We start from the raw sequence: 18397 nt of genomic DNA on the forward strand, positions 1-18397 counted from the left end.
CTGATGTGCTGGTTGGTGCCTTGCATGGTTTTCCGCCGACAATCGGTGTATGAATGTGTGTGTGAATGGGTGAATTTAATGCATAATCTATGTAAAGCGCCTTGGATAAAGGCGCTATATACATAAATGCACCATTTACTACTATCCAAATAAGGGCAGAAAAGCCAAAAAAGAAATCTTAAGAAAAACAACGTGTGACAGACACTCTTTGCCTGTCAATGGCTTCATATGCCGCTGGCTCTGCCCAGTTACTGTAGAACTACACCCACGTTTACGAGTTGAAACTGAACGAATGACAGAACAACAGACAACACGTCCACATAAAGCAGCCTCCATTCTAATGAAAACACCACGGCTGATAAGCCGCAGCTGTGGTGGTCGGCAGGCGTTGGCGGCGGCGTTGCTATCTGCTCTCTACTGTATGTGCCGAGGCAATTTCCTGCCGCACAGGAAATGAAAGAGCCGAGAGACGCTGCTTTGTTCCAACTGTGCAGCGCCACATAAGCGCCGCGAGATTGCAGGCGATAGCTCACTCTGACAGACAGCGTCGTCCATCAGCACCTCAAACACGGCTGCAAATGTCTTCCCTCCTCAAAGGAATCAGGAGCAGTGTGTGTGTGTGTGTGTGTGTGTGTGGACTGGACTGGCACAGGAGGTCAAGAAGGTCACGTGTTGACCCACGTCTCTTACATACTTGAAAGAGGGGCGAAATGACATTTCACAGTCGCCTCCCTCCTGTTTGTTTTTTTTAAGTGAAATTACGTGGGAAGGGGTGGGTTAATCAATCCCCCCCACCCATTTGCTCTGCCTGGAAATTCTTTGATACCTATTTATATACTTTCTTGTGCAATTTACAATTACAATTCAGGCATTTTGTTATTTTGATGAATTGAACATGGTGACAAAAATTCTTTGGGGGGTAAAAAAAATGTAATGTTGCAAATATTAAACAAAGTAAGTAAACAAAATACCTGAGTCCTCCTTCAGTGGCTTTATTATCTGCAGTGCCAATTTCCATTCCAAAGCAGCTGAAATCAGTATTGCCGTTAACCTGCTTTTGCATCCTGTGGCAACGCAACACAAAGTAAATCAAAGTCAAAATTAATTCAAATGCAAATGTATTTCTCAACAACAAAAAAATAAGTAAATATTCACATCAAGGCGTAAAATGTAAGGAGTGGCTCACCCCCACAATCACTCATCCCATGAGTTGAATTCATAAGAGATTTGTTTGTTTGTTTTGGACGCATTATTCCTGATCCAATATCAAATAGATCCAATTAAGTAAATAGATCCAATTAAGCTTAACGGCAGCAAAACTAAACTTAATTGGACGATACAAGTTGTTTTGGAATTTTTTAAATAAAATATAAAGTTTTACTGTTAAAAGATTTGGCCCCCCGTTTACTTTCATCAAATGTTGGGGAGAGTAATTAGGAGAGAACCACTCTTTTGCTAAACATACTGTGACTTGACTTGGTTCAAGACCCTTCATACACTGGGGGGGGGGGGGGGGGGGGGGAGATACAGGGGATCAGACACAACATCAATAATACTTCAATTAGGACATTGAAGGACCAATTCAACAACAGGTAATACTGAGTGGAGCGTATGTATAATATAATCTATAGTTTGTTTTGTTTTTAGACGGCGTAGCACCGAATGTCCTCACATTTAGCCTAAATATAATGGTGCTCCACAGGTGATTATTTTCCCCAAACATTTGAGTACCATAACCGCGCTAGACTGGCCAACAAGTACTGACTGACTGCACTGGAAAGATGCAGTTACGCAGACCCATTTTTGAGAGGGCGCTAGCCCCTCCTAAGTCTGGCTTTTGAAATTACGTTATGGCAGCCAGGTCTATGGACTTTTTAGTGTTTTGTTTAGAGCACTAAATGTGATGTCATGTGGCAGCCAAGTCTATGGACTTTTAAATGTTTAGCGTACAACACTTTAAACAAACGCGGCGCTCATTCACACATGTGATTTTTGTTTTTTTAACGGCAAGGCAAGGATGTGTTTTGTCACATTTAATACTTCATTAACATTTTGGTCATGGAACTCAGCGAGGGGTCACAATAATAGGGGCCACAGGGAAGCCACGCCGTAATTAGGGCCCATCTTGTTAGACGACGAACTGATTAACACATTACCTTAAAACACAGACAAGATAAGAGGACAAGACAAAGACAAAAGAAAATAACAAAAGAAACAAAAAAAAACAATGCCCGATAAATCTCTGAAGCTGGCTATAGTTAGGCGTTTCCCCCACCCAGATGTTCGATTAATCACCTTATATAAATCAATGATGGTGCTGGGTGGAGTAAACTGCATTTATATAGATTGCATTTATATTACTGTACTTTTCGTCTCTCCCTTTTTCAATTCAGTCGCCATGTCAGTATCCGACCGCCCCCGTCACTGCCCACCGCTACGGAGGTCGTTGTGGGGAGGGTCTGTACAGCAGTGGTTCACAAACTTTTTCCATGTCAAGGAACCCCCAAATTTACACTATGTTGTGGACCCCCATTTGAAAAGATATGCCAGGGACCCCCATAAGAGAAGTTATTTACAGCTCTAGCAATGATTCTCAACCAGTTTAATTTCAAGGACCTGCATATTAGTCTACGGACCCCCATTTTAATGGCATTTCTATCTCTGGGACCCCCAATGTATATTGTAAAATCAATGTTAATCTAACTCAGAGAGTGTACATTTGTACACTCTCAGAGTTACAGACCCATAAGGGTCCATTTGATTCCCAACTATCTAGCTGGGTAGCCCCTGGAACTCCCTCAAGGACCCCTGGGGGTCCCCGGACCGACACTTTGGGAACCACTGCTGTAGACAACCATCATGACGAGCTGGTATTGTTCACCCGACAACAGGGAACCAGGTCCGACCTCTCCAACCAGCTTCCCACTTGTGCCAACGTGGCCAATATACGCTTTTCACAGAAGCCATAATTAACCCATTCAGCACGGGAACCCCTTTTAATGTTTCAAAGCATTATGTTATACTTTAGCTATTGACAAAATTAAAAATATTTTTTTTAATTTGGAATGTATATTCTTTCAGAGCGAACGTTTTTAACTAAAATCTTTGCTTCTGGGAGGTCCTTGGAACAGCATATTTTCAGATGGGGGTCTGCGTCCAAATACATATCATTTTTGGGGTCCTTTACATGACATAGTTTGAGAACCACTGACATTGAAACATTGGTTTTTCAGAAAACTGGCATTTGTAGAATCGTTCTCAGGTCTAAATGGGTTAATATCACTGGTAACATGACAACAATTTATATCAATATGGCTGCCGTGAAAAAGGCCTACATTTTTGTTGGAGGGCCCACCCAAGCTGGTACGAATACAGAGGAATCAACCACCCATAATAATGATTAAGATTATTATTATTAGTCACAATAAGACACTATTTGCCCCATCCTTATATAGAAAACATCCGCGAGAGAGGAAGGAATGACTCATTTCAATGAAAGACAATAATATGGTACAAGAAATTACAAAAATAAGATTTGAATAATCTTAAATCCATTGTACATTCTTTCTCCTTTCTCGCTTGTTGGGGGGAGTGGCAGACTGGATGTTGTAGTAGCACACAATGCCATTCTTACCCTGCGTAGGCATACATATATATATATATATACCTGTATATATACACATATATCTCCCTTGCAGCTGTGAGGCTATTGTAAAGTCTCTGTGTGGGTGTTAAGGTCTCCACACACCGGGCGCGATTTTCGGATTTTTAGCGGCGTTTCTCCATCGGTTTTTCCGAAAAACGCGCCCCGTGTGCAACCACCTTTACGGTGGACTATGAGATGAAGGCAACGTTGCAGCCGTTGGCAGGTGTTTCTCGTAAGTGTCCGTGGCCGTTAGAGCAGGCCTCCTGTCTGGGAGGGGGTCTGGAGGAGGAGGAGGGGGGGGGAGGTGGTCTCTGGCGACCCCCCAGCTCTGGTGCCTCTAACCTGGGAGGAGCCTCAGCGTCCGTCTGGAACCCCAGGATGTCACTTATTGAATGAGGCAGATCCTGAGGAGGAGGAGGGGGGGTAATATATTATTATTTATAACAAGGTACCAATTCTGTCTATTCGCCCCCATTAGTTTTAGGGGCCAATTATATAATTATAGGCCTGTAGCCCTGTGCTCAACATTGCACCATATAGCACTCAAGTCACCTGCAGTAGGCCTAAGCCACCACAATAAATGGTATCCTCTAAAATGTAGTTACTATGGGCAGGATTTCAATGACAATATAGGCTACAACATTTTCTTTTTATATAAAAAACTATATATATATTTGATTTTTTTGATCCTATTATATCCTAACTATTAATCAGACCCATCTCTACTCATAGGAGATCGCTTTGATTTCAAGGAGGAATATCTGGTCGAATTGAGGACTTTTAATATCAACACAACACAGTTAATTATAAGGATTATAATAGTGTCAATATTGGTAACAGAAAATCAGTGGTGCTTTTTATCTCAACCAAACTGTCAGTTAATAATCCCTTTACAGAGAGGTTTATAAACAGGTTGTGTGTTATAATGTGCATTAACCTACCTTGCAATTTTTTATCTGCAAGCAAATAGATTCTGATTTTTGGAGGATTTCCTCAATATCCAGCTTCATGGAAAGTTCATTAATGTGCTGTTGAACGGTAAGGAAAGGTTTTAGAGGTTATCGAATCACCAGGTCCATCATTCTCACTTCCATAACTCCAGGTCCATTCTCACTTCCACAACTTTCACCAGGTCCATTTCTCACTTCCACAACTTGCACACAAATACATTTGGTTTCAGCCCGTTTCTCAACTAGTGGCTGAAGACCCAAAGGAAGAGACTATAAAAAAGGTCCTTGCAGACTGAAGCGTTTTTCAGAAAAAAACAGTGGAAAATTTCAGTCTGCAGGGACCTTAACGGAAAGATATGCTAAAGTTAATTGTGTCAATCTATTGGAGGACCATTGCTTTGGATTATATTCACGGTGACAATAGTTACCTTGAGGATTTCATTGAAGCCGTAGTTCTCCTCCATGATTTTACGTTTCTCTGAGTCGAGGATGGCACAGCACACGAGGAGATGGAAGTTTTGGCAAGGCAAGGCAGTCCACATGACCTGGAAGAGAAGCAGACGTCTACTGAGACAACAAACTACGGCAAACTAACCCAGAGAAGCAGACGTCTACTGAGACAACAAAATACGGAAAACTAACCCAGTCCACATGACCTGGGAGAGAACCAGACGTCTACTGAGACAACAAACTACGGAAAACTAACCCAGTCCACATGACCTGGGAGAGAACCAGACGTCTACTGAGACAACAAACTACGGAAAACTTCAACTCAACACATACAGTATATACTGTATACAGTATACATGGTATATTGATTTGATGGGATAGCGTCATGATGGGAAAAAAATCACATCAAATACCTAAAGATCTGGATGTGAATTACCTCGGACTTCCCGCTTGCCTCTGTGATCCGGTTGATGTGAAGAAATTATCCAGCATTTAACCCATTCTGAACGGGAACCCCTTTTGGTGTTTTAACATTATGTCAGACTTTAGCTGATCTACTACATGTCATGTTATGTCAGTTGTGTGCTTTTGACCGACTCCGATTTGCTCTGGAGTGACAGAATTATTGAGTTGACCTACTTTTGCAGCGCACTGGCTATGAAATTACTTTTTTTTCCCCCTTCAAGATGACATAATGTGTGCTAGGTGGGTTCTGGAACACTGGAACGTTTCCTCACCTCCCAGAGTCGCAGCACGTCCTGGAAGCTCAGTTCCCTCTTGAAACGGATCAGTAACCAGCGGAAGCAAAAATACAGGAATCCAGAATCCTGAGACTCTGCAGTGTAAACACAAAAGGGTGAAATGTGTTTAAATGGTGCACTGCACAGCAAAAAACATAAAAAGGAAATCACTACTAGTTTTACTGTCCACGTATATACTATGCCGAAAAGTATGAAATGTGTATTTAGCAAGGTATTCATTCTAGTCGCTTTCACAACTGGGTGGGGTAATTTTAGTGTGGTTTTATTTTAGTTTGTTAGCAGCTGCATGTTTTAACCTTTTTTCTGATTCTTGCTTTGATGTTCAGCACCTGGCCTAAATATATGGCCTATTAACTGTTGAGTATAACGGTGGCGGTGGCTCAGGGGTAGAGTGGCTGGTTGGTAACCGCAAGGTTGCCAGTTCGAACTCCCCCAGAGTTAGTGTCGCAGTGTCCTTGAGCAAGACGCTGAACCCCTAATTGCTGTGAATGGGTGAATCTAATGTACAATATATGTAAAGCGCCTTGGATGAAGACGCTATATAAATGCACCAGTTAAGGTCCCTGCACACCAGACCAGACGCGTCCAGTGTGCTTTACCATTTTTACCCGACACCTGCCAGCCCAGCAGAAATGTGTATTTTTCATGATGGTGGTACAGGTATTAAGGGGGTGTTGCATACCAAGGTAGTTCCAGAATGTGAGGTCCAGCAGCCTCAACAGACTACTGAGCTGGATCAGCTGGGTCTTCATGCCCTGCATCTGTTCCTCAAAGTTCTGGTGCTGTACACACACGCACACAAAAAGATGGTGAGCGAGTATTCATTATGATCTTCAAAGGGAATCGGGTCTCTGGTTAACGGATAGTCTCCAAGCAACAAGGCGAGACACAGGACTGCATTTCAAACGTATCCTGGCAACAACGCCATGTTCTTTCTTGATTGCAACAACAATGCTGAAGTAATGTTTGTACCCACTGATGGTAGAGTGGGTTAAGATCTTCACTTTGAGACCTGCATACATCTTTGTCTGCTCAAGGATTCAAACCTAAAAACTCCTGTCCTTCACAGTCTACCTCCCCCCTCCCCTACCGTCTATCTCAATAAAGAAATGCTGGAATAAACTGGATGGCCTTTGTGTTTATTTTCACAAATGATCGGGCTGAAGATAATGTCCAAATTTGGAGCCATACAATTATCATATGTCATATACTGTATGTCCAAGATGCCGAATGGAGCCATGCTCTTCCCATGTGTATTGCGAGATCTACATGATTTTCTATTTGTTGTCTTTTTTTTTAAGAATAATAAATATACGATATAATTTGATTCATAATATACCTTTTGCCTCGTCTATCATTGCCATTAATTTGAGCTATGTAATAACAGTAGCAAAGACACTGGGACGTTACCATCTGGTCCATGAAGGAGACGAAGCACCAGAAAGCGTCCACCTCGTTCTCCATCACGTAGAGGATCGGGGAGAGGAGGTCACTCATTCCCTGGACATACCCTGGAGACGGAGAACAATAAACACGTTACACACAGCATTATCCAGCCGGCAGAAACTCATGACACTGTAATTGGTCCGAGACTGTTGGACTGTTGTCTGTATCAACCGGTAACGTCCCTGCAACAATGTGCTAGACCCCTGGGAGATGGATTGCTGAGGTGGAGTGCCACACCTACCATCAATCACATGGCTTAAAGCCAAGAAGATATCCCAGGACTGAAATAGATTTTTTGCAAATCTGCAATGATCTCATTAAATGACCCCTATGAAATCCTCAGGACTGAAATCCGTCTGTGCAAATAGAAGCACTAAAAAATGTGCCTAGAAATAGCTCACCCAGGTCAAAGTCGTACATGCTGTACGTCATCAAGATGTCGTGCAGCAGAACCAGGCCGGGGTTGTCGATGCCTTCATAGAATCTGTTGGTCCGGTCCGTTCGGTTCACGTCTTTCTCTGAGGAGAAAAGGAGAGAAAGAACTGATGGTGGCCGTCATAATATGTAATAAAAGTGTATTTCGAATATACATATTTAACTCCAACATTAACTGCAATATGCTTCCCTGTTTGTACAAAATGTGTGATCTTGTTATGAATACGTACTTAGATACGTAATACACACTGGTCTGTGTGCATGAATGTGCAGAGACACTTCAGTGGCATATAGAGTGTTTCTGACACCACAGTGTCAGTTAGTCTTGAAAAGCAACCAGTAAAAGACAAAGTAAACCAAACAAATCTGTGGTTAGTTACCTATGAGACTCATGTAGTCTCTAAACCTGGAGTTTCTCCTCTCCTGCTCTTCACTGACCGACTTCCACTGAAGTTTCATCCTGAAGTACTCGTCCCTTTGGCACAAGGAGAGACGGACATGCACTGTGTTGTTAAGTAAAGAGGCCATAATGTTTGGAGAGAACAACATCCCCATTCTGGGGGACAGGACGGGGGGACGTTCGCCTAAAAGAAGCTCACGACATGTTGTGACACACAGCTTGTAGATGTCAAAGGATTTTGCATGATTACGCAGAACCCTTACGTTTTTCTTCTCTGTAGGGTTTTCCTCTCCTCCGAGCTGCTCTCCCAGGGGAAATACCCCAGAAGAAACTTCCACGCTTCTTTCCTCACGGCGTGGCATAATCCCTGCAGGGTCACAGAGAAACGCGGGTCAACTGGAGGACATGTACAGTAGTCACAATGTACTGAATAAATATCACACACGGAAACTGAAAGGGTTGGGCAGTGTAAAGAATGCACTGTATGGGGAAGTAAGTAGGGGGAGGGTCACACAATTCAAAAGAATGTACTGTATGGAAGTAAGTAGGGGGTGGGTCTGGTCACACAATTCCGGGCATTACATAATAGGTGAACATTTGTCAAACAGTACGTCTACTAGCTTGGCAAAAACTGTTCTGTGCACATTATTTGAACATATTAACATAAACTGAATTTAGAAGGCAGTGGCTAATTGCAACACTTTCACTGCATTTCTTATTAGTAGTGTTATATATTCTTCAAAAGGTTGTGTTATCATTCATCCATAGCATTTTCTCTTATCAAAATGTAGTCACATTGAATCCCTGGCAGGGATTGACTAATAAAGAAAATTCAACATGCCCCTTTACTACCATTACTATTATTACTACTATTGATTAACATTATTTGCTATTTTAGATTTATACTTTTTTTTTTTCTTCCTAGCCTTCCTTTTAGTTTGTTCCTTTTTTTGTTGTTTCTTGTTTGTGTATTATCTTATTTTTTGTAACCATTCAGTGTATATACACTTGATCTTTTTATCTATGTTTTCCGTTTCTGGACGGGGGGAGGGGGGCAGGGTACAAAAACTGAACAGTTTTGACTGAACTGCTTGTCTGAAGTGACCTGTGAAAAGGTATAAAAACAAAGTAAACGCAACATGCCCCTTTGAAGATGACTTGTTTGAGCTGAGCGACGCGCAGCATGCGTCCCTCTGTGTCCTGGTGCTCCAGCCAGTCCTCGGCCGACAGCGGCTGTCTCCTCTGGACCTCCGGTCTGCTTCCCAGGTCAACCTGAGATGGAAAATTCACCCATGAATGTACAGTGAGAGTCACCGAATAGTCCAGTGGTTTTCAACCCTTTCCATATCAAGGTTTCATTATTTATTCTGCATTTGAGTCACAGACCACAATGTGATGAGATTTAGCCTTCTCAGGCCCCAAAAGATGGATGTTGGTACCATTAGGACAGCTAACAGGTAAACGTTGATAAAAATAACAATTCTTCTACATTCTCTAATTGTGTAGACTCCTTGTAAATGATGTAATGCAGATGTTAGATCTTTAACTCTTGAGTGTGTAAAATTAAACCAAACGACCAGTAATTTCATTTTACACACTCAAGAGTAAGATCTATGAGGGTCCATTTGGTTACCAACTCTCCATCGTTTAGCTGGGGACCACCTGGAACCTCCTCAAGGTCCACTGGTTGAAAACCACTGACCTATGCCCTATGTCCCTCTAATAACTCACTCTGGTCTCAAGGTCCACTGGTTGAAAACCACTGACCTATGCCCTATGTCCCTCTAATAACTCACTCTGGTCTCAAGGACCACTGGTTGAAAACCACTGACCTATGCCCTATGTCCCTCTAATCACTGGTTGAAAACCACTGACCTATGCCCTATGTCCCTCTAATCACTGGTTGAAAACCACTGACCTATGCCCTATGTCCCTCTAATCACTCACTCTGGTGATGACTTCAAACCACTGACCTATGCCCTATGTCCCTCTAATCACTCACTCTGGTGATGACTTCAAAACCAGGCTCTTCCTGCTGGTTGATCTCCAGACCTGGGATGACCTCCGTGAGCAGGTCGGCCACCTCCTCCGGGGGGCGCTGTTGCTGTTCGTCTGCGATCCAGAAGGCGTCGTATATGTAGTTGGTGACCCTGGAGAAGCCTCCGAGCGTCGCCTCATAGGGGTCCTTCTGCAGCTTCTGTGGGAGACAAGTGGCGTCTAGTTCAAATAGAGCTGGTTCCTTCCTTTTCTTTACGTAAAGCGACTTTTGGTACTTCAGAAAAATCTGAGCTATTATTATGATTAAAAGAAAACAATTTAGAAAGGAACTAGGATACCTGCCAACATCAAACATAGCATGTGTCACATTTCATATTGTTCATGGTAAGTAAGTAACTTTGCTGATTTTAGCGCCTTACTTACATTGACCAGGCCATAATTTTTGTCATCCAGAAGATTCTCAAAGGACTGGGAGAGAGCCTTGTTGGGAGTGCTGACCAGCAGGCAGCTTTCATTATCTGGTGACCTTCAAAAGAAAGAGGTGAAAAAAGAAAACCATCGTTTTTAATACCAATAGAACCGTCTTCATCTAAGGAATAATATCGACATTCAGTCAGGGCCTCCACTGTTATTTAAAGCGTTTGGTGTGTTTCACAGTAATTTTGGTTCATCACAAATTTCTATTTTGAGCCCTTCGCTCCGAGCTCGGTAAAATCTGCACATGGCTCACTGATAACAAACTTAAATTAGATGTAGTCTTAGGTGAAACGGAATCCGTTCTTTTTGGGTCCAAAAAAAATCTTCTACTAGCCGGAGCACTCTAGTACCTGAAAGAGTCCGTTTGATTCAAACTGTTCCCGAATACGGTTGCCTGGTCCCCGCTGGCCATGATTCACATTGGCCTTGATTCTTCCGTACCCAAGAACACTTCATTCAACTGTATTCAATGCTTTCACATTGCATTGATATGTATCAGAGTACACTTCAATCGTTCCCGATGCAGTCCCGGGAACGGTTGGGTGATCCGCTCCTGGGAACGGTACGCAGCATTCACACCAACCACAACAACTGCCAACTTGCCAAGTGGTCCAGAGTCCGCATCCGGGACCATAGTGTGAATCCCCTATGAAATCAAAACTAACCAGACTCTCTTGGACTGAACAGCCAACCACAAAGCTCTCTCTACCTCCCCCCTCTCTCCCCCTTGACGGAATCAGGTGAGGCAGATGCATGAATAGAATAGCCCCGATGGCACAGTAACAACCGATTTTTGGGCACAGATACTAATGGAAAGCCTGATACTAATCAACGGCGTGTCAGGGCCTTTAGAAGCACTTTCACTGATGGGCTAGTGTTTTACTGAACAATTCAAATAGGTATTTCATGTCTGCAACCAAAGCTATTCAGTGATTTATGATTTAATTATATTCAATGTATCCACCTCTACGTTGCATTCAAGGCTGACAGGCAGACAAAGGCATGGTATTGTGACGTCACAAGCCATTCACACCTGATGCTTTTGTGTGCGGCATTTAACCCATTCTGACCTGAGATCAGATTCATACGAGGTTTCCACTGGACACACACTGGGTCTGATTAACCCATTCTGACCTGAGATCAGATTCTAAAAATGTCAGTCGTTCTTCGAATTTTTCAAAAATAGCAGACCTACAAGCTCATAGCGCGCCACTCGGTGGCGCGCTATGAGCTTGTAGATCTGCTATTTTTCAATAGCTAAAGCATAACATGATGCTGAACACCAAAATGGGTTCCCGTTCAGAATGGGTTAATCCAAACAATTTCATTCTGAAAGGCCTTGATAAGAACATTAATAATGGCTATCTTGCCAGCAGAGAAACACATTAATTTGCTGCGATATTTGGCTCAAAGGGAAGAGTGTGGCTCCGTGCATCAAAAAAGTAAACAGATGAGGGTAGATGGAGAGTCCCTTTGCTTTTGACCTTATGCAAAGAATCATAATCGTCTTTATTCAAATTACTTGAATTAGCATATAGATAACACACATAAATGCAATATTTGCATCTATGGAATCGGGAAATATCATTAAACTACAGGGAAATCCATATGTAGTCTTTAAGTAGGTTACTGGTATTGAAACTCTTTCCATTTCAATGGAATGATATAAACCTCAATCTCTTTGTCGCCAATGTTTCAGTTCCTGCATGTTTAGAAACATCCCTCCACTCACTAGCCACTCTTCTGAATTGTTTTTGGAGGGTGAAATTATGTAGATATACACTTGTTGACATGACACCATAGTGTCTTGTTAAGTGTGATTAAATAAATTACCTCTAATATTGCTTGTATACATGTGTAATTACAAGACAAATCAATTCAGGATAAATTCAATGATTTGACATGTCATGGAATATACAGATTCTCAATTTCTGCACGAACCTGACCCTACCCGACGTTGACGCTTTCAGGAATGGCCCAAAATGCACGCTAATTAGTCGGGCCGGGCCGTGCCTCGGGTTCTGTGATTCTCTGGGCGCTCCAGCCATCCTGTGGCTTTTTTTCCCTCTCTCGTTCACTCAGGCCTTTTCTGGTTTTGGGGCCTAACATTATGGTAATATTTTGGGTAGGGCTGAGCCTAGAGCTGGACCAGTTCAGACCCAGTAGGGTCGGGCTTAAATTGGCCCGTTGAGAAGGTATCCAGTAAATAAAATTACAGGAGGCAATCTCTGTACGGCAAAAGCTAATTAAACTAAATTATAACTTTATGTAATTAAACGTTCTCCAAAAGTGTTTACTACTAACAAGGCAGATATGCGGTGGTAATGTTCCACCCTGGAAGAGGGTACTCACTCCCTGAGCACCACACATCTCCTGAGGCTGTCCAGGAACTCTGTGCTGCCGCCGTGGTGGAAGTGGAGGGCTGGCAGGGAGGCGGAGGAGTCCTTCAGCTTAAAGAGGAGGTAGGACCAACCTTCCTCTTTCACCGTGATGGACGCGAGGTCACCGACGCTGAAACTGAATGCCCACCTACTCTTCTCCTGACTGTGGTTCAGGGAACCTGGAAGTGGAGAGGAAGGGGGTCAATGGGTTGTGCATTATTGAAGTTTTTATGTAAAGTCATGCTTTTACAGAACAATTGTGTGTATTGACTTTTTCAGGACATTGATATGGTCACATGACTGTCAAAGAAGAAAGAAAATCAAACTGTAGAACACCAGTTTTACATCATTAAGCAACTAGTCGACTATTCAATCCACTTTTTTCGTTTTGTAGGACTCAAGATCAGGTAGATTATAGTTAGTCACCAATGTACAGTTTTTAAATGTACAAATATTTATTTCCAAAAAAGAAAATAATACATGTTTTTTTTACATAATAGGTAGTTAAACGACTAATCGACTAGTAAACTAGGCAACTAGGCAACTAGTAAAAATGACTAGAAGTGAATGCCCTAGGAGAGGGTGACGCAGGCGTTGTCGCCGGGATCAACGACAGGTCTGCTCCAGGCCTGCTCATGAGGGACGCGGGACGCATAGCGTAAAATAATAAAATAAATCCAGGTCTAGTTGACTGCGGGCGAGTGCACGAAATGAGCACACACACACGACAATTTCACGGGACTACGCACACGAAAATACACTTGCGTAATCGCCCCTGAACTTCTCCGCGCGTCCAAAATAAACGCATCCCGCCTCTCAGTGAAAATGAATTACTAGGCGCGTCAGTCACTCCCCATCTGAAAGCACCTTAAAACCACGTGCCAGAGCCTTAAGACATTAATTAAGACAGAAGAAAAGAACATTGGACATACTTTCTCCATTAGTACACGTCTTCTTCTTGAAGGAGACGGCGTTAATCATGTCCCACTCTGTCTCGTAGCTCTGCTGTGATTCCAACGGGGACCGCTCTCCGACACCCTGACCCTGGGACCATTCACCCTGGGACCGCTCACCGGCACCCTGACCCTGGGACCATTCCATGACTGAACTGGAATCCTGGTGAAGCACAAAGACATTGTTCACCTCACCTGTGTTAACCACATTCAACATGGTGTCCCTATTTTAACCCCCCCGCAAAACACGCAACCATATATCCCCTTTTACCTGCACTTCATTGGATCCCTGTCAATTATGCAAAATAATTGCAATTATCTCCAAAAATTGCGATTAGGCGATTATGTAGAAATTGTGACAGGCCTAAATGTAATGTTGAAAATCAAGAGTGAAACAAACCTTCCCAGCACAGAGTATGTTGGAGTGGTCAACTGTATCTTCCAAGGGTTTGTATTCCACAATGATCTCAGCATCCTGACAAGAAAATATAATGCAGTCAACAAGACGTGCTGAATATGGCTATAACCTCAGCATGACAAATGCACCTCATTTCATGTTCCGTTCCTACATACTACAAACCATAGACAAAAGTCTGACTATGGTCATGCAACATATTTTAAAATCAGGTTAGGTTACCATGGAATTAAGAGTACCTTGTCAATTAAGCGAAGTGACCCTGAAATGAGTAGATCTTGCTCAATGCCATCGTCATCTGTGTTTGAATGTATGAACACCCCTTCGTGTTCATATAAAACCTAGAAGAGAGGTGGTAAACTTCAGTGGACAGCAGTAGTCTCAAGATATGCAGCATTGAGATATGCCTTTTGAAACAACTTGTTTTCAGCCTGCTAAGCAAGATTAGCTGGCTGCTTCGGGTACCGCGTCCAAACTTCAGAAAAATACTAAAATAGCTAAAATACTAAAATAAGTTCATAAAGGATAATTCATAATAATTTCATGATGCATACAATAAATAATAATTGATTTCATATGAGGTTAAAAATGTAAACATGATGAGATGATAACTTTCTGAGGCAGAACCAAGTTCCCTGTCTGTCAGTAGCAACACTGGGCCATGATTGATTGACTGATTGATGCATGGCATTGAACACAGGTGGTACAAACTTTGACTCACTCGCTCAGACTCTGGTCTGCATGAAGGAAGCAGCACACATATAGTGTGTTACAAACTTTAAAGTAAGAAAGACGTCTAAAGTCAAAGACAGATGGTCAAAAGGACATTCTAAAGACTGTATGAAACTCAAGAACGAAGCACCTCTTTACATGACAAGCGGCCAACGAGGTATTCTATATTTAGATTAGTATTTGTTGTGTTGTTTGTTTGATGGACACGTTCACCTGCGCATCGCGCATTTCTTTGTATTTTCATTTGGTCAATATTATGTACTGTGATGCACTTTGATTGTTTTATGTGTTTATTTTTGTGTTAACATATAGTTCTCATGGCATGGAACAGCTGAGGGATGAGATTTGAGAAGAATGCCCAATAAATGCCCGTTTATAAAGAACCGACCTGTGTCGTAATGTTGAATCATCCCATTATAAAAAATCTAGAGTTGCAAATTGCGACACCATAAAGCAAAACCATTACACTTGTTTACAATAGGGTCCACCCTTTTCAATCAACATTTAGAGACATACAAATATACACTTCTAGATAATCATCAAAAGGAGGTAAGCTGGGGGGGGGGAAATAAAGTTCAATCATGTTCTAATCATGTGCACTTCTTTACAATAGTTAAGACCGTTTTACAAACATTTGTTTTAAATGTTTGATTTAAATACAGTCAATTTGTCATAATCGAGCCCCATGATTCTTCGTTAAATTAGTGCCCAGTTAGTTGCCCACTCTTCCTGTTAGCTAATAATGCTAACGTTAGCTCTGCCTCTTTCTTGGCACTGCAATTAAAAAATACTGCACGAAAAGAACAGCTCATAACGTGTGATCTACAGTGTGTGTATCTGTCTGTGTGGCACAGAAAAACACCAACAAGCCAGACAACACACAGGCTTCGTCGTACGACGGCGGCGCGCGCCCCAAAAACATCCGATCTGCAAGCTCACAACAGGTCGCCACGCGACGTGTTGTGAGCTTGTAGATCGGCTGTTTTTGGGGCGCGCGCGCCCGCCGTCGTAGACACTGTTGCAAAAAAATTGGGCATAACGTAGGATGTTAGCAAAGCTACCTGCTGTGTGTGTCTGTGTGTTGAAAACAATGCTGAACAACTACCGGGGGGGTCGAAAAAGGTTGTTATAATAAAATATGCGAGTATTTACTTGCGATAATTTGTGAACAGAACACACAATACAAAAGGCACATTATTTAATGTCCAGTACCTTGGGAGGAGTATTGGCCGCCATGTCACCCGTTGTGTGACCAGGTCGCGAGCGATGATGACGACGGTAGGCTCACGTGCCTGAGTGTCAACTTCCAAAACAACCACCACAACAACACTGACAAGTCATCTTCCGGCCCGTGGCTCACGCGGATACGTGTAGAAGAAGGAACGGCACGATCGTCATATCCTGACTGCTGTCTGTCTAGTGTCCATGTGTCTGTCTATGGTCTGTCTGCTGGAAGCCAGGGATAATATTTTAAAAAAGTCTGACGGTTGTATTTTGTCACTTTAGGTTATATCTGATGAATTGAAAAGGGTGGACACTATTGTAAACGAGTGTAATGCTTTATGCCTGGTTTATGATTGGTGTCGTTCACAGTTAACAGTTTTTGTATTGAGTTGTTCTTAAAATGTACAAAACTGTTAATAAATACTTCAATCAACTCACTATAGTACAAACAGCGAAATGTATATTTTTGCCATCAACAAAGTAGTGTTCCCTATGAGTGTTCCATTCCATGACCATGACCACTATGTCATAGTCTCTCTCTCTCTGTCTCAGTTTACGGTAGATTAGCTTGTGGCGCCCCCTATGGGCAGAGGTGGCCCCTCAACAAAATGAGTTAATCAGGTATTCAGGTTTATACATTGGTATCGATTGGTATACATTTCATTTGGAGGTCTGTCAGCCTCTCCTGCCTCCCTGGCTAGGCAAATCCGACGAAAATGAAAGCCTGCAGGGTACCACTACCTTACGGAGGCTAGGCAAATCCTGATGGCCAGCTAAATTGTGTAGTGTTTTGTTCATGTTAATACATTGTGAAACAAATCCTATAAAGACATAAATATTACAACTACCCAAACAAAACCCATAATATTATAAAGACAAAATTAATATTACAACTATTACAAATATGTCCTACAAAGACAGAGATATCAGTGGTACAAAAATACATGTCATACAAAGAAAAAAAATCACACCCGTGTGAAGTGAGGAGCGCATATCTTATCATCGTGACGGAACATGTATTGCGCAGACACGTATGACGTAAAGTCTCCTTTCATTGTCAATGGCAAATGTGACACGAGTTATGACAAAAACGATATATATGGAGGGCTCAAAAACATAGGGCCATGGGCATATATTTATGTAAATGTTCAGCACCACAAACTAGTCTACCAAGTTTCATACTTTTATGGAAGTGAACATTTCATCTCAAATTTGGCCCGCATCACCTGCCTGTTGCGACTGCAGGTCGCATTTACAACTAAAACCTGCATCTCCCATTAGTCACGCCTCCATATATGGTCACGCCTCGTGACATCACGCCTCCATATATGGTCACGCCTCGTGACATCACGCCTCCATATATTGTCACGCCTCATGACATCATGCCTTGTGACACGTCACACCACCATATATGGCCACCTCCATGTATGAAGATCACGACACCTCATCTAACCCTGGATAACCATACATGGAGAAGACTGGATCATACCTATAGATCTTCAGATATGGAGCCCGCCAGCAACTCTACATCTGACCTCAAACCCTTAGATATGGATGTTCTGACATTCCATAATTATGTTGATCCACCCCCACCTGTCTTTAATGTTCTGACATTCCATATGTTGATCTGACCTCATCTAACCCTGTACACTTAAGAGACGCTCCATATATGGCCAGAACATAATGAATTCCATATGTTGATCTGACCCCCCAATGCCAAAGCACCAGCGCTCGCCCAGCAGTCTGCCGTCGACCCAGGCGGATGCGTGCATGCAGGGATGCACACAGATTAGACACACCAACGGACCAGCATGTGGATGATGATGATGATTGTTTATTTATTTCCATGTGCCCAACCCTCATGGGTTTATAAGACACCATTTCACAATTGCATTTCCAGCATGTTTACATTACATAATTCATTATATTACAACTCAGATTTATACGGAGTACTCTGTCTTCTTTCCAAAGCTTGACAAATAAAATCTGCCACAACAAAAGTCCCTTTGGCAAAACATATCTCCATTTTTACATAGTGGAAACAAGTCGGACATGCAAACAAGCACTGCTCCCGTGCTTGGGGTTAGGGTTAGGTTAGGGTTTGAGCTGAATGACCGGAATAGTATGTC

At 42.5% G+C, this 18397-nt stretch overlaps 1 protein-coding gene across 1 annotated transcript; it reads right to left on the reverse strand.

The window, feature by feature from the left end:
- Nucleotides 1-978: 978 nt before the first annotated feature.
- Nucleotides 979-16392, reverse strand: tbc1d15 (TBC1 domain family, member 15). Its single transcript, XM_080762337.1, has 17 exons — nucleotides 16257-16392; nucleotides 14552-14653; nucleotides 14298-14372; nucleotides 13877-14060; nucleotides 12916-13123; nucleotides 10510-10612; nucleotides 10091-10285; nucleotides 9232-9360; nucleotides 8352-8455; nucleotides 8069-8163; nucleotides 7655-7771; nucleotides 7218-7318; nucleotides 6490-6589; nucleotides 5784-5881; nucleotides 5025-5141; nucleotides 4588-4674; nucleotides 979-4050 (listed from the first exon to the last, which is right to left on the reverse strand). The coding sequence occupies exons 1-17, from the start codon at nucleotides 16278-16280 to the stop codon at nucleotides 3835-3837; spliced, it is 2055 nt and encodes a 684-aa protein (XP_080618463.1). The 5' UTR covers nucleotides 16281-16392; the 3' UTR covers nucleotides 979-3834.
- Between the last annotated feature and the right edge of the window lie 2005 nt (nucleotides 16393-18397).

This window comes from Protomyctophum bolini (assembly GCF_963924005.1).
Source record: "Protomyctophum bolini genome assembly, chromosome: 4".
NCBI classification, from domain to species: Eukaryota; Metazoa; Chordata; class Actinopteri; order Myctophiformes; family Myctophidae; genus Protomyctophum; species Protomyctophum bolini.